Source organism: Dromaius novaehollandiae, chromosome 11, assembly GCF_036370855.1.
Source record: "Dromaius novaehollandiae isolate bDroNov1 chromosome 11, bDroNov1.hap1, whole genome shotgun sequence".
NCBI classification, from domain to species: domain Eukaryota; kingdom Metazoa; phylum Chordata; class Aves; order Casuariiformes; family Dromaiidae; genus Dromaius; species Dromaius novaehollandiae.
In genome coordinates, this window is record NC_088108.1 from 19,359,954 (window position 1) to 19,384,984 (window position 25,031).

The 25,031-nt window shown below is 34.6% G+C and overlaps 1 protein-coding gene across 3 annotated transcripts in view; it reads left to right on the top strand.

The window, feature by feature from the left end:
- Nucleotides 1-25,031, top strand: part of DIAPH2 (diaphanous related formin 2) — a 291,784-nt gene that overhangs the window by 195,670 nt on the left and 71,083 nt on the right. For all 3 annotated transcript variants that reach the window (XM_064518290.1, XM_064518291.1, XM_064518292.1), the window contains 2 exons: nt 1,261-1,396; nt 19,389-19,484. In XM_064518290.1, coding sequence (XP_064374360.1) covers nt 1,261-1,396; nt 19,389-19,484 — 232 coding nt within the window. The remainder of the gene's footprint in view (nt 1-1,260; nt 1,397-19,388; nt 19,485-25,031) is intronic.

Here is a 25,031-nt window from a genome sequence, read left to right on the forward strand (position 1 = left end):
ATCTGAAATTCAGACCTATGGTGCTTATAGGCAGAGGAAATGAGTATATTGTGAGTTGGAGAGGAAAGGAGCAATAAATATGTAGCAGTTAAGTTGTGAATATAAATCAGACAAGGAAATTACACCTAACGTTTATCATGTATATCTATGACATTAAGTGAAATTATCATGATGAATTTCAGCAAATTTTTTCATGATAAATGAATCTTCAAGAGAGACAAAACTATGGAGAAATTTAGTATGTGGAGGAACAGCTTAAGGGAATTTGATTAATTTTTTTGAGAGGAAGAGAGGAGGCAATGTAATAGGAGTTATAAAGATATTTGTGCAAAGTAGTGAAATCAAAACTCACCTTATCTGGAGAAGAAGCATGTTTTATAAACCAGATACAGGCAAGATCATGAAAAGGTTTATATGTGGGTATGTTCTCTGCAATTTGTAGTTTTTAGTTTGGTAATTTGTGTAACATGGACAAAGAGACTTTAGATTTGGAGCCTTACCCTATAAGTTCAACTATCTTCTATAAATTTCAATGTATTTTGTGTATTTAAGTGTTCCAGACTGCTCTGTATGTTTCAACAAAAATGTCTGAGGAACTGTAGCCTAAATTATAGTAAATGAATTTCAGCTACTGTAATTGAACTACCTTTCAGCGGGAACTTGGCTTCCCTCTGCTAATCCTTACTAATAGCAAGGTTTTGATTCAAGCTATATTTAGAACTTAACTAAATAAAGCAAACGTTGCTTCTGAATACTTTCGGAACTTGTTGATTCACCATAAACGCAAAGCTATTTCAATTTTTTTTATTTTTCTGATTATCTGATATTGCTAATGTGTAACAATACAATATCAATAGTATTGTAACCTTTGTTCTCTCTGCAGTTTCTGTAGATGTGTGAAGTATTAGGTACTAATTCCCACTTTTTTTTCCTTTTATCGGATGCTCTAATAAGTACAATTTAATTTAGTGTTATGAGTGGAGACCATGCATTTGACAATAGATATTTCTGTTATTTATGCTTTTTTCAAACTATAATCATTTACACTTCATATGTATCTGATCTTTTTTCTCATTTGTTCACAAAATGAAGTTGTTTGTTCAACAAAATAAAACACATACAAATCTTGTCTTAACAAAAGACAGATATAAAGTGCAACCCCACAGATAAACTTCTCTGTGTAAGCAAGGTTATTTTTATTGTTAGCTTGGTTATTAGTATTCTTAGTTTTCCTCAGTGTGTTCATTTTATCTAATGCAGGAGGCATTAAAAGACAACAACAAAAAAAGAGAACTAGAGGAGAAAACTAAGAGAGCCAAGCTGGCAAAAGAGAAGGCTGAACGAGAGAAACTGGAGCGGCAGAAGAAGAAGCAGCAGTTGATTGATATGAACAAAGGTAAGGCATCATTTGTAGTAGAGAGATTTGTTAAAAGAAAAAATAAAAGTGGGGAATAATAGAGCAAAGACTGTTCCAAATAAATATCAAAAATACTTACTGTCTGTTTTGAAAGCAGATTTTTTTAAACTTTTTAAGTGAAAATTTTCTGTTTTGTTTTAGTCTACCTGATCCTGTAATTCTGCATCTGTCACCTAATGTGTAATGCTCCCTTCAAGGCATTTTGTTGTGAATTATTGGCTTGTTTTCATTTGTTGCAGTTAATTGATTTTTTTTTAATATGGATTTACTTCCAAGCAAAAGTATCTTACTTGTTTTGTTGTTAATTCCATTCTGTAAACATCTTTATAATCAAGATAGTGTGGCAATTAACGTTTTTCTCTTCAAGCTTGGAGGCTCCATGTTATAATGGATGTTGTCTCAACAGTACTATTACAAGCTGGAAAATCTGGTTCAGCTCTGCACTGAAGTGCAGAGTGACATTTCAGCATGATAATAAAGCATTGTGTTGACTTTGTTGGTTGTGAGAGCATTATATTGTGCATGAGGCCACCCTAAGAAAAGACAAGTAAGAAAGCTGGAGGAATCAGGTGGTCCCTAATGTCAATGTTTTGCAGTTGTTGTAAAATTAATGCCAGATTTTTCACCTATTGGACTCTAGAAGGCAAGGAGAGGTGATAAAACTATAAGTTAAATTGTACAAGAAATTTCTTTAGGCTGCATTTTGTTTTGTTTCCATTAGTTTGGAAAGTTGTCCTTTTTGCCCATTGAACAATCTGTCAGATTCCTTCATGGCAAAATACTAGGGGATTTTTTGGTTATGATGAAGTTTACAGAAGATATGGTGGTGTATTAATTTTGTGTCAGGATAATGTTGCAGTAAACTCTATAGTTGTGACAAACTGACATAGTGTTATGCTGGAGATGGATAAAATATGAGGTAAGTTTTGAAATAACACTTCCTTTCAATGGTGTATGTGCAGTATCTGTAACAGATGTCAATTTATACAAGGATGAAAAACACTGGAGAAATAGTAGGCCAGGCAGACAGACCCACTCCAACATGTAAGAGAATGACTGTGGGGGTGGACACAGAGTCACGGAGGGACCAGGTACTGTTCAGAATCTCAGTCATTGATAATGCAATAGTGCAGAAATATTGGCACCTAAAACTTGCGATATTTTTTGGTGTTGCATACTTTTACAATGCTAATATTTCTGTCATATTAGCACATTTCCTATCACTAGTGAAACTCTTGTGCCTTGACAGCCAGCTCTTGAAGGATGTTAGCCAGTCAACCTCTCCTTGCTGTTCGGCAACCATGATCCTGTATGATCTGTATTCCTGGCAGGCTTCACCTTTAGTCTGCTTTGAACAGAGATATGCATAAAATGGCCTCTACAGAGAGCTCTAGTGGAAACCCATAGATCTCATGGAAGCACTTCAGAAAACCATTTCTACTCCAACTCCCTTGCTCCATCCCTATGCTCTGCAAAGAGGAAAGGGAATCCAGAGAAGGTGTGCTATTGCCAGCATGATTTTTTTTTAAGGGGCATTCCTTGTTCTGCCTACGTGCTTTTCTGTGCATTATAACAGAAAGTACATATGACTCACAGTGCTCGACAGCCTGACATTTTCTGCAGCATGAGTAGCTGACACATTCTGTGGTGCACTTTGAAGCCTCCTTCATGATCTGTGCAGTTCTCCTTCCTGCAGTTTTTTGCATCAGTGCAGCTATTTACATTTGAACCATTAATTCATTTTTACTTATTTTTAACTCAGATTCTTATACTGACAAAAGCCCCAGCTCTATAGTTATGCTACTGTCAATATACCTGATAAAGGTATCCTCTACATAAGCATTTGTCTGTCAGACTGAGTCATATTTACAATCATTTAGCAGCTTGTGCTGTTTTATCTGTATTGATATACGTATACAAATGTCATCACTTCTTGCTCAGACATTTCACAATTTAAATTTGCTAAGAGTGGGGTACCATCTTTGGTTCTCAGCTGAAATTTTTTCTTACTCTGTGATCATCCTTATATGTAGTACTACTAATTATATTTTAAGAAATCAGAAAATATTCTCTCTTGTATTTGCTAATGGTAATAAGTTGTTTTTCCCAATACCTTCATTCCTTGCATTCTGAATTTTTAAAATAATTTATATTAATGTAGTCTAACTTGGATACAGTGATAGACAACAAATTTTTTATGTAGTCTTGTAAAAATTCTTGTGTTTGTACAAGTGATTTTGTCACAAAGCCTCAGAGCTTTGCTATTCATTTTATTGATTTCTGTTGTTTTTAAAGAGACTTCTGTAGGGCTAGTTTTGAGGTTTTCTACAGTGGTACCACATATTCTATTTTTTTTGGCTCTGCTTGAAGTGACAGTGACACTGTATGAAAATAGCATAAGTTCAGCAAACAACTTTGGCTTTGGATAGATGACAAACTTAAACTTCACATATTATAAAGATTCTTCTTGTCGATTTCCATTTAAGTATAAACAAATTATAATTACAAATTTAAACAAAAGATGCATAAATACATGTTTTGTATATTTATAAAAATTTATGAAAAATATCTAATGCAACTTTCTCTAGACCACTCTTCTCAGCATTTGACTAGTTTTTTCTTTAATGTCTGTCACCTGATAGCTTTGACAAGCTTTGTATTATGGACAGGCCCTTTCCCTTGAGGAGGGTGAGAAGTATCTGAGAATCACTCCATCACCTTCCCCCTTTCCAATGTGTTTGAAGGCTACTGAGAGAGGTTAATTTAAACTCTCACTGAATACAATGTAAGCCAATGTGTTTTACTAGCTGTTGAAAAGGATGAGGAGCCCACCTGGAGCTAAGATTGTCAGTTAATTGGTCTGTGTTTATGGACAGTAGCTAACAGAATCAAGGTTATACCTTTCCAAATTGCTTCAGCTCAGTCAGTGAGAGCACATCTGTCTATATCCTTGCATTTTTAGCAGGTGAGGAGAAGACTGTGCTTGGTGGTATTGCAAATGCTTCAATATGCTGATAGTGTGCTTTGTTTCTCATCAGGAAAGATCTTTTCTATTAACAGATATAACTGAAGTTTAATTTTGTAATCTGCTTCTTAGTCTGTTACTGAAACTGCAAATGTGTGAATGACTGTACATTACCAAATGCACTGAAACTGTCATTTAAATAACTGATGTTTCTAAACCAGTGACACAAAATCAATCTATTACTTCAAAAATATTTTTTCCAACATTTAAATGGCCATATATTGAAATAGACATTCCACAAATTACAACTACATTGCCACAGCAGGAGGATGGGGCATGGGGTGGATCCATCCCCACAGGATTCTAGGGCATTGATATTCAATTAATGTATTTTTTTGCCAAGTTACTATTTTTTCTGGAAATACCCACTTCTGCATGCTTACTGCTGCTTATATAAATAGTTTGCAAATTTCTCTAAGTTAATATGACACAGAAGACTTAGAGGAAGCAGACAGATGTCCTCTCAAGCTGTCATTTTGACAAGGTGATTTTCACCCAAAGGGTGTTTTAACCTAACTCTGTTTCAGTTATTTCTCTAGCTATATCTTCAAGAATAAAATTTTAATGCATAGCCTTTCAAATCAGAGCAATAGGGTTCCTATGTTTTCCCAGCTTTTTAGGGTGTAGTTTTATGGTAAGCTGATTTTTTTGCTGTTAACCAGTTATGCAGCTACAATCTATTTTGTGGCCACTGGAAGAATACAGATTAGAATTAATTGCTTTTCTATTTCTTGGTATAACTGAGAGATCAGAAAACTGCAGTGTGGCCAGAGATAGGAACTGCCCTGTGCAATTCTGAGCTATAGAAAAACCTCAGGAATACCTTGCTGATATTTTAAAGACCAGGTCACTCGATTTGCTGTTTCCTGCTTTGTGGAGGGCCTAACCTATTTGAAATACCATATAAATACAATGGGTGTCAACTAAACAACGTAAATCCTTCTAAATTTTCCTAAATGTGTAGGGTAAAGGAATGTAAAGTCATAGAAAACCTCTCAACTCCGCATATGCCTTCAAGTGACTTATGCTGGATGATATTGTTGTACAAGCTTAAGTAATTGTACATCTTAAAATACGTCCATATTTTCAAAACATCAGCATTTACTTAAAAAAAAAAACAAACAAAAACAAAAACAAAAACAAAAAAAAAAAAAAAACAGAACCAGGCTGATTTTGACAGGTGAAAAAATCAATGCATACCTTCCAAAGGAAATATTTACAACAGGAACTTATCCAACACATACACCCCTCCACCTCATGAAAGCTTGTAGTTACATAAGCATGCATTATTTTTGTATAAATAAGCATGTTAATACATATAGAAAGGTTAACTCATTCTCAGTTCATCAGAAGAAAACATTTAATGACACTAAAATCTTTTGAGCCTGTAGTTTATTTGAACTCAGTTCTGTTGGAAGTTACTTCTTTAGTTGAAATGAATGAATTTAACTTAATTAGGGATACAACTGTAGATATGCATGAGCTGTTTTTAGGTAGAAAGGAAAACAGAACAAAATAATAGTATCTGTATAAAATTGGATGTTTGAAGACATTTTTAAAAATAACAATTCAAAAAATTCTATTGTCAAAATTGTTAGAATTGGTTGAATTTGGCTGAGAGAGAATTAAATTTTAGTATTGCCCTGGAATTCTACTTTTATTTGCATTAATTTATTTTTCAGGATTAGTTTTAAACTGTTCTTAATGAAAGAGTATATTTCATATATAGCTGATTTTTAAACTGCAGCTCAAAACAACTTAGAGTGGGACCTGCTGTTTCATACTAAAACCTCCCATTTTTTTTCATTTCTTATTAGTGATATCTTCCCCTTTATGTAGTAACTGACTATGTCACCCTTTGATTTAGGAATCTGTGATGCAGTCAAAGCCATAACAAGACCTGCTGGCAACTCTTTTGCTCAGCTACTTCCAGTCAGTGCTACTGTGGCTGTTCAGCTCCACCTCCGCAGCTGCAGGCCTCGGGAATATTTGTTCCTTTCTGGCATTCTCATCACTCTGCTGTTATTTTAGCATCTGCTTATTATGTCTCCTGCACTAGTAAGGTACTTTTGTATACCTGCTTTGCTGGTGAGGTATGGAGGCACAGAAAGTCTTAAGTGACTTACTCATACAAATAGAAATCCCAAATTTCATCCTAAATCATGAACCATTCTTTCTTGTTACAGGATGGAAATTCTGTAAAGGGGGGCATGGGAGGATGGAGGAAAAAAAGCTTGAGTGTCATCTTTTCTTTAGCACTTACTAGCTCTGTGGAAAGAGAATTTTCTTTATGGCTGTCTTTCAGCAGTGTTTCCTGTTTTTTGAGGGCTGTAGCACACTGGGCTATAGTTATGCCTAGTTATAGTTATATCTAGTCTTTCATGACTTTTGTCTGATTTAACATCTGCAAAATTCTTGCCACATTGCTTCCGTGTGCATATCTGAACAAGAGAGGAGAAAAAACTGAATACAGCTTTCTGGGAGCTGAAAAGCCTGTAACAGCAATTCTGATGCAAATGTTATTTAATCAGAAACAGTTTTGCTCTTCATTATATCTGATTACCATGGCAATTAAGATCACCTTTTAACTACCAGTATGAGGATAAAAGCTAGAATGAGCTTCCTCAGTCCCAATTAGTATTGAATTAATTGTTTTGAAGACATATTAACTTTCTCCCCTAATACAGATGAAGATAATGGAAATGAAGTTCTTTGCTTGTGGTTGTATTTTCCTGCTTTTCTTTTTCAAATATTCTTGTATAAGTCATGCCATTTATTCACACAGTGCATATACTCAGACTAGTGTCAACAGTAGTTCTGTTGTGTTTCCATGAACTGTTACACTTGCATTGACTGTTGCGGGATACAATTTGAGAAGGTCATTTTTGCTATAGTTTTCTAACGACTTTGTTCTTTTCCTCATTGTTACGTCCTCCTTGTATGTCCTTTAGTATAAACAAAAATCCATACTAAATTTATTATGAGAAGCATATTATTTTGAAATGTTAGCATCTTAGCATTAATACTTTGAGTTTATATGTTGATCCGTGGTTGCATAGGGTATCTGGAGTAGTAAAACATGAGCATATTTGCATTCTACAAACTTAGTTTGTGATGCTGGATGCCAATAATATAAATGCTAGAATTCACTTTGAAAGTCAGGCTTTTCATGTCAACATTCTGTTTTGAGTATGCTGTACTTCTCCTAAAACATAAGTGTTCACGGAGGAAAATCAGATGGAGATTTGCAGTATGCTTAAAGGCAATCATCAATAGAACCAGGGTGAAATTTGGTTTTTGTTGTCTTTAGAGCAATTTTGCATAATTTCCCCCAAATTTTTAAGCTTTGTTTATGTCATTGTTTGAAGACATCTTAAAAATGGGAGAAGGAGAAAGGAATGAAAATTACTATAGATGTTTTTATTAATACAGGTCAAAACCGGCTTGAGAGATGCAAATAGATATGAGCATTGAGTGAAAGTTAAAAAGAAATTAGGAATTAAAATTTAATCTCACCTTTAAAAAATTTTGTAATGGAAAATTTCTTTATGAATACTGCATGTGGTACCCTGCAAACAAACTAAAGAAACTACATGAGGTAATTTTTCAGAGAAAAAATAAAATGATTAGACTTAGTGAAATCACAGCTCTGGAATATTTACAGGTACAGAAAGAGAGAAAAATTGAACACTTTTCTCTCAAAAATAGGCTTCTTGGGGACAGTTTAATTAACAGTAACAAGTGTTAACTTCAAATATAATTTTCTATGCAAATTCAACTTTCATTTTACATGGATAAATTATTGCTATTTCAAATGTGTTTATCATTGTTACTTTTAAAGATACCTATGCTATTCTTTATTTCAAATTGCTAGATAACATATAGTAATGTAGAACTTTAAGTGTTGAAAAGAATTTCTGAAATAATTAAATTAGTTGATCAGCTAGCTATTTCTCTAATATAAGTTTTGTCCAGGGATTGGATAACAAAGAGGAGAATTGCATGTGAAAGTGTTGTGAAATGGAAGTTTATTTGACTGTAATGGGAGGTGATGATTAAATTCTGTCTCAATGGAAATATTCTTCTTTTTCTGTAGTTATAGAATGTAATTCCCAATAGGACTGTTAAGATACTATCTTCACAAGCATGTTTCCTAAAATTATTTAGGAGAGAGAAACATGCTGATGAGCTGCTTTGTACTGCAGGCTTACTACCAAACATCAAAAAAGTTTTTTGGTTTTTCATTTTTTTTAACAGTAGTGTATGTAAAGCTACCTTAATGAATTCAGTACTGTTCATTTGTCTATATATATCATAATACATCTTCACCAATAATAAATTTCCATACAAAGTGCTACATTTTCCAAATAAAGTGCTAAGAATTAATGTCAGGGCATAATCAGATCCAGTATTTGTCCAGTCCAGCTTCAAGGTGGTTAATAATCGTAGAAAACCATACAGGTTTCATCAGAGCCGCTTTTGAATCTGTGTAGAAAGGATTCAACCAAATGAACAAGTTACGGCTCGACAGCTGCTGTGGCACTTTTCTATATGCACATGTTCTTAGTAGGAAAATCCTGAAATAGTGTTGTTGGCTTTCCAACACTTATTGCAAAATCTATTTCACAGAAATGAGGCTTAATAAAGAACTTTTGAAGGAAGTTTTTCAAAGTGGATGTATAATGCTAAGAAATTAAGTTCAGCAGTGTAGACTAATTGCTTCCTTTTCTGAGAATAAATGTATGATAAAAGTCAAGATACACTGACTGGGCTGTCAGGAACTGGCCAAGAATTCTGGAAGCTGTTTTATGACAGATAATTGATTCCCATTTGGACAAGCTGTTGATTTTGCTCCAGAGTAAAATACGTGTTTCTCAAAGTTTTCTTTCTTGCAAACTCTGTAGTAGCAACCGGTCAGCTAGAGGAATTCTCCTTTTGTTTTGTTTAGGAAGAAAGGCTTGCATAGAACAGTTCCTCTCTGGCAAATATTGTGTTGTCTGTCGCAGAGATTTCTTTGTTCAGCCTTTGATTTGGTAATTAGACTTCTTAGCAAAAAGTTGAGTTTTGCATATGATAGATCAACATGTAAAGACGTGAATGTTAAATGCCTAAAATGTGATTGTCTTATATTGTTATTCTCAGAGAATAGCAACTTTACTAACTAACAGCACTTATTGTCTAGAAATATGTTTAGAAATATTAATGTCAATTTCAGATGACCTGAATTGAAAAATGGACAGTTATTTAGAGAGAAGAAATTTTCTATATATAACAGGTTCCTTTAGCCTTCAGAGTTTGCCAGATTGCTTTTTTGTTTTCACTGCTGCTTTCTGTGCATTCTTACAAAGAGAAAAAAGTCTGTGGAGCACTTTAAATTTAAGAGATCAGTAACAGAAAAATCCCAGCATCCCAAAATCAATTTTTGACCATCATTGGCTGCTTCTGGTTCTAGCACCGAAATCTGAAATTTTTCAAAACATTAATTAGTGTACGATTGGCTACTGCTCATAGAATTGTCTGAGGACTTTGAATAATTTCAATAAATTGAATGAGTTCATTACTATAAATACTAAAGTAATATAGTTTTTATATATGTATATATATCAGCAAGAAAGTGTGAGAACTTCCCCTGCCCCAAAAATGTGTTCTGAAGACTTGTTTCTTCCTGGCATATTGGAACAGTTTTTCAGCTATAAGCAGTTTTTTTGAAAAAATCATTTTCTAATGCTAAAAGGCGTCAGGATTATGTGCTGTGTCTGAATATCTGCTCATCACCTAAATTAAAAGTTACTTAGTACTGGAACTGAAATCTATCCTTCAAACAGTAGAAGAACTTGATTACAGATGTATAAGTGTTCAGTTATCTATTATGTGGTCTTTTCTCTTTCATTTTTGGAGTTGCACAATCTTTTCTTTCCCACATAGAGGCAATGTCTTCCCATTTGTTACTAAGTAATCTGCCTTAAAGCCTGTTTTTCTAAGTTTCATGAAAATCACCCTCACAAGCGGTATAAGTCCATTCAGAATAAGGCTGCAGAGGTAATGCTGATGCATTTCAATTAAATACATTCTTGCTAAAGTAGACCTTGACCATTGTGACATTTTCTGGAAATAAAAAAGTGAATGCATTTCAAAACTTGTTTTCGATGGCCTGCCAGTAGAACAAAGCACATTTTTCTCATTCTATTAACTTTACAGAAGCCTGAGATCAGGTTATTGTAAACACTGAGCTTAATTGGAATGTGAGCAAGGCTTTGCCTTGTTTTGTAAACTGACACGAGGTATAGGTTCGCTTATCAGTCATACTGTCCTAACTCGCTGCTCTTTAATTAAAAAGTAAATAATAGTCATGAGATTGTCTTCTACTACAAAATGATGAGGAAGACTGCTTCCTAAAGATATTTTTTATGTATGCAAAATGAATTTAGCATATGAATAAAATGCAAATATGATATGAGAATACAAATACACACTTTCCAAAAGCCACTGAAAATTGACGTTTTTAAAAGAATATATTGCAATTAAAAATTCCTGTACTAATTATGAATAAAAAGTCTTTTTTAAAGTTTATACAGGGCACTCATCTCAACCTTGCAAGAGCTATGAAATGTTTTGGCCCTCCTGCTGTTGGAATGTGACTTGTTAAAAGTATTTAAAAGTTCAAAGCAGAACAGTTTAGTGCAAGATGCAAAGAAAAGAATAATTTTGAAACCACTTGCAGAAGAAGCAGGCAGGTAGTCAGAATGTATTACGTGAAGTGATATTTGGCCAGACTCTTTCAGTAATGGCCCTAATTTATGAAAAATTCTCTGGGAAGTTCCTATAAATTTTTTTCCAAATGACTGTGGAATGGTTATGCTTTTATTGGTTTAGATTAGTTTACAACTAATATATTTGTAATAATACATGTACAAGATGTTTTGCAAATGAACAAGATCACGTGGGTATTGTCTTTACTAGAAAATGAAAGCACACCACTAGAAGATGTGAGCATTAGTAGTCTTCACCTAGTCAGTGTGGACAAAGAAAAGTGAAGGCAGAAAAGTGCTCCAGAAATAAGAGGGTGTTCTCAGAGGGCTTCCTCCCTGAGCACTGGCTGTGAACCTGAACCCAAGAAACCAAACAGGTTGGAGGCGCATCATGTTTTGGATGCGTGAGATGAGCTGTAGTATGGTGGTCTCAAACAAAGTGGCATTTCTGTAGTCCATTCTCCAAAATGATTTAAGTAACTTAAAAAGCCTGGACTATTGTGTTCTCTCATTTTATCATCACTAGTCAAAAGTTCTACCCCAGTTGTTATATTTCATTTAAAAAACAGCAATTTTCATAAGTCTCCTTTTCCCTGGAGCCTTAAAAAGCAGTCATCATGAAGGTCCTGAAAAATCTGTTACAAGATGCCTATTCCTGCCCATTCGATAGGTGATGATATCCCAAAGGCTGATGTAAAACTGTGTGTGATAGTGGCCACAAAAAAGAGACAAAATTTGTGAAGAAAAAAAAGGGAAATTGTAATAGATGGAGCTTGTTATAGTCACTTAATTGTCTTGCTTTATAGATGTCCTTTTGTTTGTATAAAGGTAGCAGTATACCTTAAGAAATTGTTAAAATTTGCACTGTTTTACTTCCATATTCACCTGTGTGGCATGTTAGACTTTTCACATGTGTAATACAAAGATAAATTTTTTCAGTGAACAGGATAGCACCTGAATTTATTGTAAAAATCTTTATTTTTTTTTTCCTCCTGTCCAACTTTGGGATCTAGTTCTTCCAATCCAAATTAGAAGCTTATGTTTCTGAATCAGTTGTCTGGTATGTGCTGAACACTTTGAACAGGGAGAAGAAAGACTTTAGAGCATGGACATATGGCTGACTTATATTTGGAGACAATACTTAAGAAAAGCTCTTCCAAAATTACATTAAACCTCACTTGAAGTCTTCCTTTTTATTTCATAATAGAGTAAAAATGGAGTAAAAGTACTTCACTAATTTTTTTTTAGAGAATTCAATATAACTGAATATTTTTCAAATTCTTTTGGAATTAGCTCATAAGAAATGAGCTTGGCTTCTGTGAAATCAATATTCCTGTTCTTGAAGAAGGTTAGGACCTGATTTTAGGACACTTCAATATGCTTGTTTAGAGAAGAGTGAAACTAAAAAATTCCATGAAGTTCAAATCATCAAAGCTAGCCACCAGCACAGAAACAAGTCCCAGGATGCCTACTGTATCTGAGGCAATCCAAGAAGCTAAATGTAATTCCTGTCCTTATGCCACGTGTGTACTTCTCATTCATGATTCAGTTTACTTCCTAAACAGAGCACTACTGCATGTCTTCCAGTGTGATCTGTCAGCAGTAGTCTTTTCTTTCTAATTGCAGTAATGGTTTCAAAACCTTCATAGACTAAAATAGCCTAAACACATTTCCAATTCCAATAGGAAATTTAGCAGCAGTTACAGAAACTGTTTTCCAGGCTCAGTTGTAGCTTTAATTGCTGCTCAAACTAGAAGAACAAAGAATGATATTTTAGCTATATATTTTTACACCTTTAATTTTCATTCTGATGATATAAGTTATCTATAGGAAACAAAATTATTTTGCATTTAATATAGGCAGGTATAGGTGTCAAGGTTGAGGTGTTAGGGGTTTTTTTGAGATTCAGATGAGACTTGTCAGGAAGTGATAAAGGAACAGAATATTGACAAAAAGGATGCTAAATCTAATTTAAGGGTTGTATTTCGTAAATTGCTAGCAGTGATATCAAATGGATAGCAAATATTTTATCTTCATCTCCATGGTTCCTCATGTTGAAACAGTTCCTTTGTTTCAGAGAAACTCTGAAGCAGAGAGAATGGCTACAGGACCAGGTGAAGGATTGCATTTCCTCCTTGAAAATTATGATAAACATTCTTTATTGCATTCAAGCTTTTGTTTTCTATCTTTGTAACGCAGTCATCTTGGCCATTTTAGCATCATACGGATTATTGCTCTTCTAAGTTGGGGAATCTTAATTCTATATATACTTCAGGTATAGTCACAATACAATGTAAGAGCAGGTTGTTTCAATTAGTTATTTTTAAAAATCCCTTTGCTGTGCTCCAGACGTAGATTAAAGGTCAGCTTCATAGAGTTATTTGGGCTGGTTAAAAAACCTGAAATGCTTGATGAGTACTATCTCTCATCTGTGTGAACTGCTTGAACTGTTTTTACCCTAACTCTTTTACAGTGAATACAAGCAACAGTGAGACATGCAGAAAAGCAAAGCATCTTGTCTTTTTAACATTTTCTATCTTAAGTAGCTGTAGAAGAGAGAATTCCATGTAAGGAAATGGACATTTAAAGAAGTTAAGTGCACGTACAAGGGGAAGGGGACCCAGTTAGTGAGAACAGGACTTGCCTAAAAGCATGCTTGAAACATTTAGTCCTTCATTCATTGATTTTGATCTTGATTTTGTGTTTTATAAAGGAAGGCTTAAGGAATTGTGTAGGAACACTCTGTCTCGAGATAATATAGCACGTGCAAAGGCACATTTAAATCAATTTTACTTTTTTTTAATGTTTATTTCCTGGCTCTGTTTCTAAACATTTGCAAATATAAAGTTAATATTGCCATTCCATTTCCATGCACTGTTTGTTGATGCATAAAATATAAAGGAGAACAGCTTGAGTTGAGGACAGATTATCTATCTTTGGAAAAGTGAAATTTAAAAATAATATTCTGGAAATAGATTATATGCTTTGTTTCTGTCTGATATTTACTTCCTTGCAGGGTACTTTAAATTAGAAATAAATAGTTAATGGATTGTAATGTTTTGAATTCAGTGTATTATATGAAGAAAAATTAAAACAGTCTAGTCATACTTGATCATGTATTTTCTAATATATATTTGGCTTGATATATAGTCTAAACAGACAATTATTCATCTTTTGGAAGGAACTCTTCCTCATAAATTTAAAGGTCATATCTGCCCTACAAGACATTTGAAAATAAAAGTACTTGCTCAAAAGGAAGGGCTTAGTTTCCAATTACAGATGTCCAGGAATTGTGTATTTTCTTTATTCTGTAACTTACACAGTAGTATAAGTGCCATTAATTGGTTTTTTCTTGCACTGTCATTCACCCTTTTGTCATTCACCAATTTTAAAAATACACCATCAAAAAGAAGTTGCAGATTGATGCAAGGTCGTGTGACTCCCCTTCCTGATCTCACGTGCGCCATATTACATAATTCCTTTCAGAACTCTTTTTGTTTCATCCTTAATGTCTTTAGAGTTTATCCCCCCAGTCTTATTTGGGAATATGTTGTAGAACATCATTTTTGATGGCAAAGATGTTCTCTCTAACTCTCAGCCTAAATGTTTTCCTTTGCCAGTTTGCAGCTATTTGTTGCAGCACCAAAACTGCCCTTAAGCTTAAATTGCTCTTTTTCTCTCTTTTTTCTCTTGGAACGTAATCTCCTGCTATGCTCCGAATCAGTCATCACGTGTCTTTTCAGTGTTGTTTCATGTAGCCTAAAGAAATCACGTTGCCTTAGGCGTTTCTCATTTGATTCCACTCCCCTAGTTATCATAAAGGCTTTTCCAGTTTTGATTCATCTCCCGTGAATGCAGTGACCAAACTTGTATACCATGCTTTAAATCAAATCTTACTAGTATTTCATAAAATTGCATTAGATGTTCTTGATTATTACTGTAAATAGAGACTATTTTATGACACACACACCCCCGCCATAATGGACTGATCAGAGTGGTCATTCACCACTGTTTCTTTGGTCACCTCTTTGTACTGAAGTTGTCAGTCATTCCCTGATGAAGAGTTCATGGCTTGCATCTGAAGTTATGCATGACCATTTTATTTCTGTTATTTTAATCTATTCTGTTATTCCAAGACTTAGGCATTTTCTGATCTTATCGTCTGAAAAGTTAGTATTTCCCATTTGTATGTCATCTGTTATTATGCCAAATTCTCTAATTAGAATATTAAATTAAGGACAGGTTTGGGGAGATTTTTCCTTTGTGAGCTCTCAAGTGTTAAAGCTTCCTTCCAACCTTTTGTTGTTACTCAGTCAGCTAGATCTCTTACTAATGACCATTTTTTTCCAGCTTTCACTAATAATTTAATATGCCATTACATCAAATGCTGAAGACTAGATAAATGAGAGAGAACTTCTCTAGGCAAATAAAGCACAATGTATCATATTACAGAAAGTATAAATTTAATCTATTATCTCTGGAAGACCTAAAATGTTCTTCTAATCTCATATTCTGTTGTCTTTGTATGTCTAATTATTCTTTCTTTCAAAATTTGTCCTAGAGGCCTTGCATGCTACGAACGCTGTTACGCTTTCCCCCCGTTTTTGTTTTTCTTATATATGTTCTATGTTTGTTTTTCTTAAAAAAAAAAAAAAAAAAAAAAAAAAAAAAAATCTAGTCATCTAAAGTAGCAAATTAGGTTCCTAGAAATTTGCCATTTGCTTCCACCTCAACTGTGAGTACTTTACATTAACCAATCTAGAATTAATCATCCATGCTCAATTATCTATCCTGTCTTTGTTCCAGGGGTTAGTGCTATTATCTCCGTTAAAACTGAAGAAAAATATTTATTCGGCTTGACCATGTTGAGATTGTCCTAGATCTCTCACCATAGTCACCCTTCTGTTTGTAATTCTGTCTTTCCTCCCTCTCCCTTCAGCCTTACATTCAAATCTTCAATTTTGGGTAGTATTTACTATCGTGTATCAAAGATTTCCTGTTTGAAATTGACAGTCTAATTGGAGTTACTGATGTTAAGAATTTCGTGTAGCATAGTAAACTTTTAACATTTGTGGTTGGATTCTTTTATGATCATTTCATCTATAAGATATTTTTATTTATAAAAAAGCCTAAAATCTAGGGTATTGCTTTTATACACAGCGTATGTCTATTCCTCAGAAGCGTTCATAAAAGGTAGCTAGTGCCAGTCTTCTCCACATACTTTCATGTTATGGCCCATCTTAATTCCATTTTCTTTTGCCCGTCTTCTAGTCTCTTCCCTAGTACTGGCCAAAAATTATGATCAGGTTTAGTTCCCACAATCTTATGGTCATCTCAAATGTGGCTTTGTTCATTCACTGTATCATTCTTTTTTCTGTCTGTGCCTCTCAGCTGGCTGAGGGCTTCTCAGCAGTATAAGAAATAATATTATTATTCTACAGAAGTAGTAACATTTTTGTTTTCATTGTTGTCTTTGAGAGTGGCCACAATCAGTTTTATAAGACTGGCAAAATCGGAGGGTTGTGGGACCTGTGAGAGGATGAGTCTTACTGTAACTTCCTAAAAATGTGCCTGTTTTCAAAACTGACTGCATATGCCAGAACAAATCTGTAATAGAATATTAATGTGAAATACAAATGAAAACAAGGCAGGCTTGTAGATATCACACCAATTAATGATTATGAAAAATTTTTGCCTTTGCAATTGCATTTAATACTTATAGTGAATCTGGCTCCTTGCTCAGCCTAACCAAAGGCTTTAGAGAGCTAGTCATAAAATGGAAAAGACCCTGCAAAGTGTTTTTTGCGTACATGGGTGTGTTTGCTGTCTCCTGTAAAGCTTGGGGCCAGCTTGGGAAAGAAAGAATCAGGAGGACAAAATGACTTGTGCCAGGTCAAACACGTATTCTTGTGTGCAGTGACAGATATCTAAAAGAGAAATAGGAGTTTGTATTATATTTCCACTGTCCATCTTAGTTTAGAAACTTGTTTTGGCTTTGTTTCTGATTTGTGTCTACATGTTGCTGTAGGAAGTATAAAAACCAAAACAGCAAATCAAGAAGATAACTGTAAATATCTGAAATACCTCAGCATGAACTGAAGTTTCTGTTGAATATTTTTTAAGAATTTTAATGAAGGCTGACTGAAAATGCAATTCTCTGTCTAGTTCCCATTTAATCACCTGACGGCTTTGATTAAGATGCAATGTTGAGATCAGCTGTGTTGTAAGTTTTACTTTGAAGAGTAGAAAATCTGTGTACTATGCTGCACAGTTTCCTTAATTCATGTCTCTTTCTATATAGAATCTTTTGGAATTCCAAAAATATGGTGGTTTTTTAGCAATTAGTAGGTAGAATAGCACACTCAGCAGAAAAGAAATGGAAAGCTGCATAAACATTTATGGACTATTTAAGGAATTTTGTCTTTTTAAATAAACTCTGCCATCTCTATTTTTAATTAACATTGAAAGATGTAATTTTTCTAAGCATAAAATATTCTAACATGTTAACTACTTCTATATGTCTTACAGTCATACTTACTACTCATTAAATTTTTCAGATGAACTTGGAGTGTATTAGTTTGGTCACAGTGTATTCACAGATCTTTGATTTAGAAAACAGATTTATTGCAGAACCAATAATAAATCAATGGATAACCATATGTACAATAAGGAACACGGCAAAAGAATTATGGATATGCTTTAGACTAGAATCTGGCCTCGTATATTTGAGTGTGAGTCTAGAGAACCTAATTTTACTTATTTATTTTGCATGAGCTTAAAGGTTTTTTTAAGGAATTTAGATGGAATCTAATTATAACTAGTACTTCAGAGTCTTCTGCTGCTTGCTGCTTTTGCTCTGCTCCCTTTTATGTTACCCTGATGATAACTTTATTATATGTTGCTTATTATACATCAGTGTAGTTTAAAACATTATATATAACTTAAATTTACAAAGTAGTTCTACTAATGATCATTGTGTAGAAATCTGAACCAGGCACTGTTTTACAATAGGATATGGTCCAATAACTATAAATACATAAATTTAATTCTCCATTAAAAAAATGCTTTTTAACTTGAACATTTGAGGGTTGGATCTCTTGAATGTACCTTAAGCCTCCTACACTTTGTGTGTGAATCAGGTAGAAGTGCTTTACCAAAATGCAAGTCTTTTGCATAAAGTAATTATCATCCCACTCTGGGGAAATTTATATTAACTGGAAGTCCCAGAGATGTGAATAAAATGTCCACCTCCCACCTGTTGGGTCTGGTCTATATTTAACTTTGCATTTTTACATAGATATGTGAGCAGAACAAGAGTCATTCACCAACAGTTTTGTAGTGTATTGCAGTACTTTGGCCTCTGTTTCTTGTATTGGTGCATGTTGCTATCAACTGTTAGAACAGACTGAAACATGAAGTTAAAGACTTAAATACAGAAAAAGTAGTCTTTCAACTCAGCTTTGCATAGTGCATTGTAAAGTCCAGCAGTTTAAGGGCTACAGGTTAGCTTGCATATGAAAAAAACAAGAGAAAGATTTATCAGAAATATCATTCAGCTTTTAAGAAATGTTATGCCATTGACTTCCACTGAAGGATTTTTTCTCTTTCTTTTTTTCCTTACCTTAACTGAGGAAAAACCATGGTATATAGGTATACACATATCTGTGTAGTACATAACATATGTAACCTGGCATATGGAATAGATAAAAAAGTAAGATTCAAAGAAAAGAAATGTTTTAAGGATTTAAGACATCATAAAGGTAGGAGGCAATGTTTAAAATGTTTGCAGTGCTGCAATATTTAACTTTATGCCATTCAGCTTCATCAGATTTTCCAGGTGTACTGATTAAATTAAAAAAAAAAAATCTGTTTCTACTTCAGGAAAGTCAGGAATTTTAACAGTGAAACAGCAGTCATTCATCAGCACCTGTCTGTCTGTATACTGAAGATGTCATCAATAATGCACAAGATAACATCTCTAAGTTGAAAGAACAGTAGGATTGGCATCAATTTTGCTTAATAGAGCATCATACACAAAATAGACAGTGATAACTGAAGAACTGACAGCATCCATTATATTAAAACATATGTCTCTTATTTGGAAGTGTTATGGAAATCCAACACAACTGTTACTCCACCCCACCTTAGTCTGACTTCAGTTGCACTGAAATTAATTTCATTTTTCTCCTATTTTCAGAGGGCGATGAGACAGGAGTGATGGATAATCTGCTGGAGGCCTTGCAGTCGGGAGCAGCATTCAGGGATCGCAGGAAACGAACACCAAGAAGCCAGGGTAAGGAGAACTCCCACTCTTCAAAAACTTGGTTTTGAATTGAGTAGGAAAACAAATTTTAGAAGTATGAAGGCAAAAGCTGTTTTGCAAAGACTTGCAACAGTTTTCACTGAAAGTTTTTCATTGAGCTACTGTGAAACTTCACTGGACTGTTTCTTTGTGATCACAAATTTTTTACCTGAGAGCAGTATCTTCAGTTAACTATAAACTCCAAAAATATTATAACAAGAATTCCTGTTGTGTTTGAAGTGGCATTTAAAAAAATCACTGCAGTTTGAGTGCAAGTATGTTTATCTTAATCTTTAAAACTGTAGGTATAATTAGTTTGAGCTGGATGGCGCCCTGAAAAACATTAGCTTCTTAACACCAGTAAGAACATAGGCATATAGCTGATAGTCTTTTTCAAGCCCTGCTTGTGGGCATGTTCTGGTTTGGTTAGAAACTATCTTGTTTGTAGTTGTATTGTTGTAGTGCCACTGAAGGTTTGGAAAAAAAATGGTATCTTATTATTTTATGAAGTAGCCAAGTATATCTACCTCATATCCAATGGGCTGGGATCGACTCTTCTTTCTTCTTTTAATAAAAGCAAAATCTACCATCCTCTTTCATCTAGTTAACAAAGATAGTATATAACTTTAACTAAATTACTTCTAATTTGGCATATGCCTGATTTTGCTTGAAAACTGTGAAATACATTGCATGGTTCATTCCTGCTAGGATTCTTTCTGCTCTCAGCTCAGAACTGAAAGAACTAATATTGCCCCATTTGTTCAAGTTTTTATCGTTTATAACTAAAAATGGGACAAAATATATCTCTTGTACCAGACGCTTTGTTTATGCTACATCTGTAGCACTAAATTTTAATGCGATCTTTATATAAAGTTGACACAGTGTATCAGAGGTGTAAAAACTCCCAACAGTACTTGCTATGTAAGTAGCCCTATTAAAGAAATTTTTTATTCCTTTCCATAATAAATGAGATACCATCAGATCATCTTAGTTCACTTCTTCATCTCTCTTTACTATCATGCCCCAAATTGGATCTCATTATTTTATCGTAGGGCAGCCTGAAATGCAAGCTTTGGAACAATCAATACTATTCTTTGTATTTTGACAGGATGTTTTTCTAAGGATATTTGGTTAGTACACATTTTTAATGATCACTAAATTTAACTTCTAGAAAACTTAACCTTTTTTTTCCCCTGAATTTCCATCAAACCTCAGTCATTGTCATTCTGTAAGTAGAATTTATGCAGTGAACCAAAGGAGAAAAAAAATCAAGAAAAAAGATCATAGACCTAAGACCATGGACCTCAGCAGTAGACATTTTGTCAATCATTTCCATGTTGACATATTTCCACATTCATTTTTAGTCGAGCACAGTGAAAGCCTAATACATTTTATCTCACTTTCCTGATTTTTTCCACATGAATTCTGCCATTTTCTTTGAAATCCAAATCACTTGTATACAACAGCTTTCACTTTCTTTAAGCTCTTTCACATATCTCGTACATAAAAAATACTTTCAGTGTACGTTTAAGTGTACCGTTGTTCAGATGTAATACAACAGAGTAGAAATTTTGTACGGTTGAAAATGAGAAGGCTTTTTCGTTATAAATTAAGTGTTCTTTTTCTACCTGGATGCTTTTTCTGAGGAATAAGAGGCTGCAGAAGGCTGAATATTTGGTGATATGCATTACTACTCCTACATAAATTGATTGCATTAATCTTTAATTGTGGATGAAAAAAGCTGTCCTTTGGAGAAGAAGACTTTAAAACTAGCATGAAAATCTTTGGTAGCTATTTTTATTGTGCTCTAATAATTTTCTGTCCATAAGCTTTTTTTTATGTATGGTCTGATTATGTTTGTTTATTCTCTCAGTTTGCATTTTCTTCATTCATCCTGCAGAATGTTGCCATCAGTATTTCATTCCCTCAGGAACCCTCTCCTTTTTTACATTTCACCTGAGAATTTTTTTTTTTCCTTTCAGTGTTAATGTCCAGTCAGTGCAGACACTTTCCAGTGTCTTGCCTATCGGGAGCTCTAATTTAACTCCTACGTTGCTTTGTGGAACATGGTAGAAAGAGGCTGGCCCACTCTGATTCCTGTTCCCCACTAGACAGGAGAACTCTGTGGGGTTCGTGTCAGGTTAATAATTTGCAGGGTCCTATCAACTTGCATGTTTCCTTCAGAATTCTGTTTAGGTACCATATTTCTAGGTGTTTTTATATTTGTGGACTCCTATGCTGTTAGTGTGGAGGCGCAGGTTTTGCGAGGGAAGGATCCCAGCAGTAACACTTGTAGTGTTGATATGGTGTAGCATCTCAACTTCTTTCTAGATATGGGAATGTCGTTCTGGACTCCATCAGGCAAACAAGAAAAAAGGAGCTGAACACTCTTCAAACAGAAGTCCTGAACTGATTACATGATCCTTTCAGTGTTTAAATGTTACATTTTTAAATGAATCTATTTGACCTGCTGCTAAAAAGGCTCATGATTCATTATTGGTATGTGTGGAAATGAACCCAAATAACTTCAATCGCAAAACTCAAAGCAAAATGGAGGTAAGAGGTACTGGTTTAACTGCTTGATCAAAATGTGTTTTGATCCATATCTTCAGAAATATCAACATGAGAGATGATGTCTCTGTGTTATGGGTCTTCAAGCAGAGAATGACCAATTTCTGCGGGACCCTCTTAGGGGAGGGAGTGATGTTCATGCCCAGGAGGAGAGAGGACTCTGTAAGGCAGAGCAGGTGGGCAGAGGAGGAGGATGGCAAGGGAGTTGCAACAGCATGCCAAACACCTGCAGCTTGAGGTGGGATTTTTCACGCAGTGGTGTCAAAGAAAAACTTCCCAGTGATCAGAGGAGACTGTGCAAAATTTGCTGCAGCTCCAAGAGCCAGTGAGATGACTGAAACTCCAGTTTGCAAGCAGTGACTCCCCTGCAATAGGAGTGAGGAGAAGTTGTCTACAAAGGCAGAAGACACTTTAAAATATGATGATGACATCTATAAGCAGTGAACTATAGTATTAAAAAAACAGGTGTGAAGTTTACAGATTTCCATATCTCTCTTTAAAAAATTGCAGGGAAAATGAGTTTTCTCTTTAGTACTATAAATAAGCTTTGAGTGTTCTCAGGAGTTTCATGCAGTGAGGATCTGCTAAGCATTTAACTGCATGCGTCTTAAGTTTCAATGAAAGGAAGGCAAAGTAACATAACAGATGTGGAAAGCAGAGGTTTGGGAATTTCTGGGCTTGCTGGGTTGTTTGGTTGAGATTGGCAACCATACAGCAAATGGTACAGCACTGTCTATACTTGGTACACTACGTAGGAGTTTCTCGTAGATTATTCATAGCTCACTGCACTGTCTCAGAAAATTGGCATGTATTTTTAACACACAGAAAAAAGTGCTGTTATTTTGGAATTTAGACTTGTACAGCAAGTTTTGAGCTTGAAGCGGTCTTGGTAGCTATCATGGTCTGAGAAGAAAAATTGTTGTTTTCCAGCTATTTGGACACAGATTTCATTTCTGTGACAGTTCTAGCGTTCTCACGATATCAGTGGTTTGTGTTTTGTTTTTATTTTTCTTCTAAGTGAAAATCTAATGAGAAAAAATAAGTTTTGTTTATTTACTCCTTGCAGGTTTTTTAAGCAATACAGTAAGTTCGCATGCTTACATTTTCATGGGGTGCTCTAGATCTCAGTCTTATGTTGCAAGTGTTCTTGTTCTGTGTGCACCTACTCGCTGCAAATGAAAACAACTGAAGAGGAAGAGATTGGTTACCACTAGTAGACCGTAAAAAATTGCCCTTTGTTATATTTGCTTCCTGTGGTTTCACAGAGTAAATTTAACTCAAAGGAGCAAAACTGTAACATCACCACTATTGACATTCTTGATCAGTTTGGCTGAAAAGAAAAAAAACACAACTTACTAAAGGAGAAACTTCTGCAATGGCACGTGTTCATTGCTAGTGGGAGGGAGCAGGTTGGGCATAGGAGGGATCCTTTCATTTGGGTGGCTATAGGCTCCAACTACTGCAGAAGGAGTGTCATTCTACCAAAAATCCCTGTCTATTCAATTAGTCTTTTCTTTCTTTTTTTTTTTTTTTTTTTACTGAATGGGTAAGAGATGGAGCTAGCAAGGGAATCACGCTCTGTTCATCTAGGATGGTAACTGTAGGCATGGGGAGCTGCTCAACATCATAGCTTTCCAACTGGGCAAAAGTGTTTGAGCGATGTGTACAGGCAGGTTAGGAAAAGCAAAACTCATTTAATGTGTAACTTCCTTGTTTGCAGAACTTGCATATGAAAAGCTACATTTTAATGGATTGCATTACAATTATAGATTTCCCCTCTCCCCCCAGTAGAATCTTTTTGTCATCAGGTCATGGAAATAATAATAGAGAATCCCTATCCCCCTCGTCATGGAAATAATAATAGAGAATCCCTATCCCCCTCCTGCAGTTTTTCATTTCATTGTAGTTTTATGTATACTTTGACATGTAGACTTTTCAGTTTGGAATACGTTTCAGTGCGATTTCTCTCTCTCCTTATTACTGTATCTTTATTGTTTCTAGATACTAGATTTCAACTACGGACCTTCTACTTTCAGTAGAGATTGCTTTGCCTATAGAGGCTATATATTAATAATTAGAAATTGGTTTCTAGAAATGTTGCTTCTCCTTTGAAAAATGTACTTGCTTTTCTGCAAGTTTGCTAATATTGGGATAGGAGTTTAACAAAGAAGGTATTAGGTGGCATTCATCACAGGATACCGGTTTAAAGTGTGTGTCCAGCTGTACTATTGCTCCAATTATCCCTGACCTTTCTTTCCAGCCTTGGGGTATGAGATTATTAAAAAAGACTGATTCAGGGATATTTTCGCTCTAATATTAGTTTAAGTAAATTTCTGTACAGAGCTAGCTGTTCTATTAGGGTTTTTCCTTTCTGCTAAGGTACGAAATCTTTTGCCATGGAATTAAACTTAATTTTTTCAGAAACTTTAACTAGTGCCCTTTTCTACATATCCAATATATTGCAACTGCAATGGTAGTGTGTGCCACTCTTTCACTACCAGGAAATCATAGCTTTAATGTACATGAATGCATGTTCTTTCTGCTTTAAATTTCAAGAGGCAATATAGTCAGAGTATTTACTGTGTTTGCTAATATGCATGTTTTGGGTTATTTTTAATACTGTGCATCAAAATCAAATCAGCAGACAGCACAACAGTGAGATGTATACCAGGCAAAATTTAGTAACTGTTTTGTGAAGTTGATTTAAAAGAGAATTGCTACATAGTCATTACTATTTCCATTTTAGTGGTATACTTTGAGGGGTGAAGGAGAGAGAGAACAAACCTGCCTTTTTCAACATTAATTTGACTTTTGTGCAAGCTGGCTGAAATGCTGCCACTGCTTGTTTAACTTCAGGAAAATTAAAAATGAAAAAAGGCAGCAATAGAATATTACTGTCTTTTAATGACTTTTGATAATTTTCAGTTTACGTTCAGACCCTGCCTTTAATTAAAAAATGCATATTTT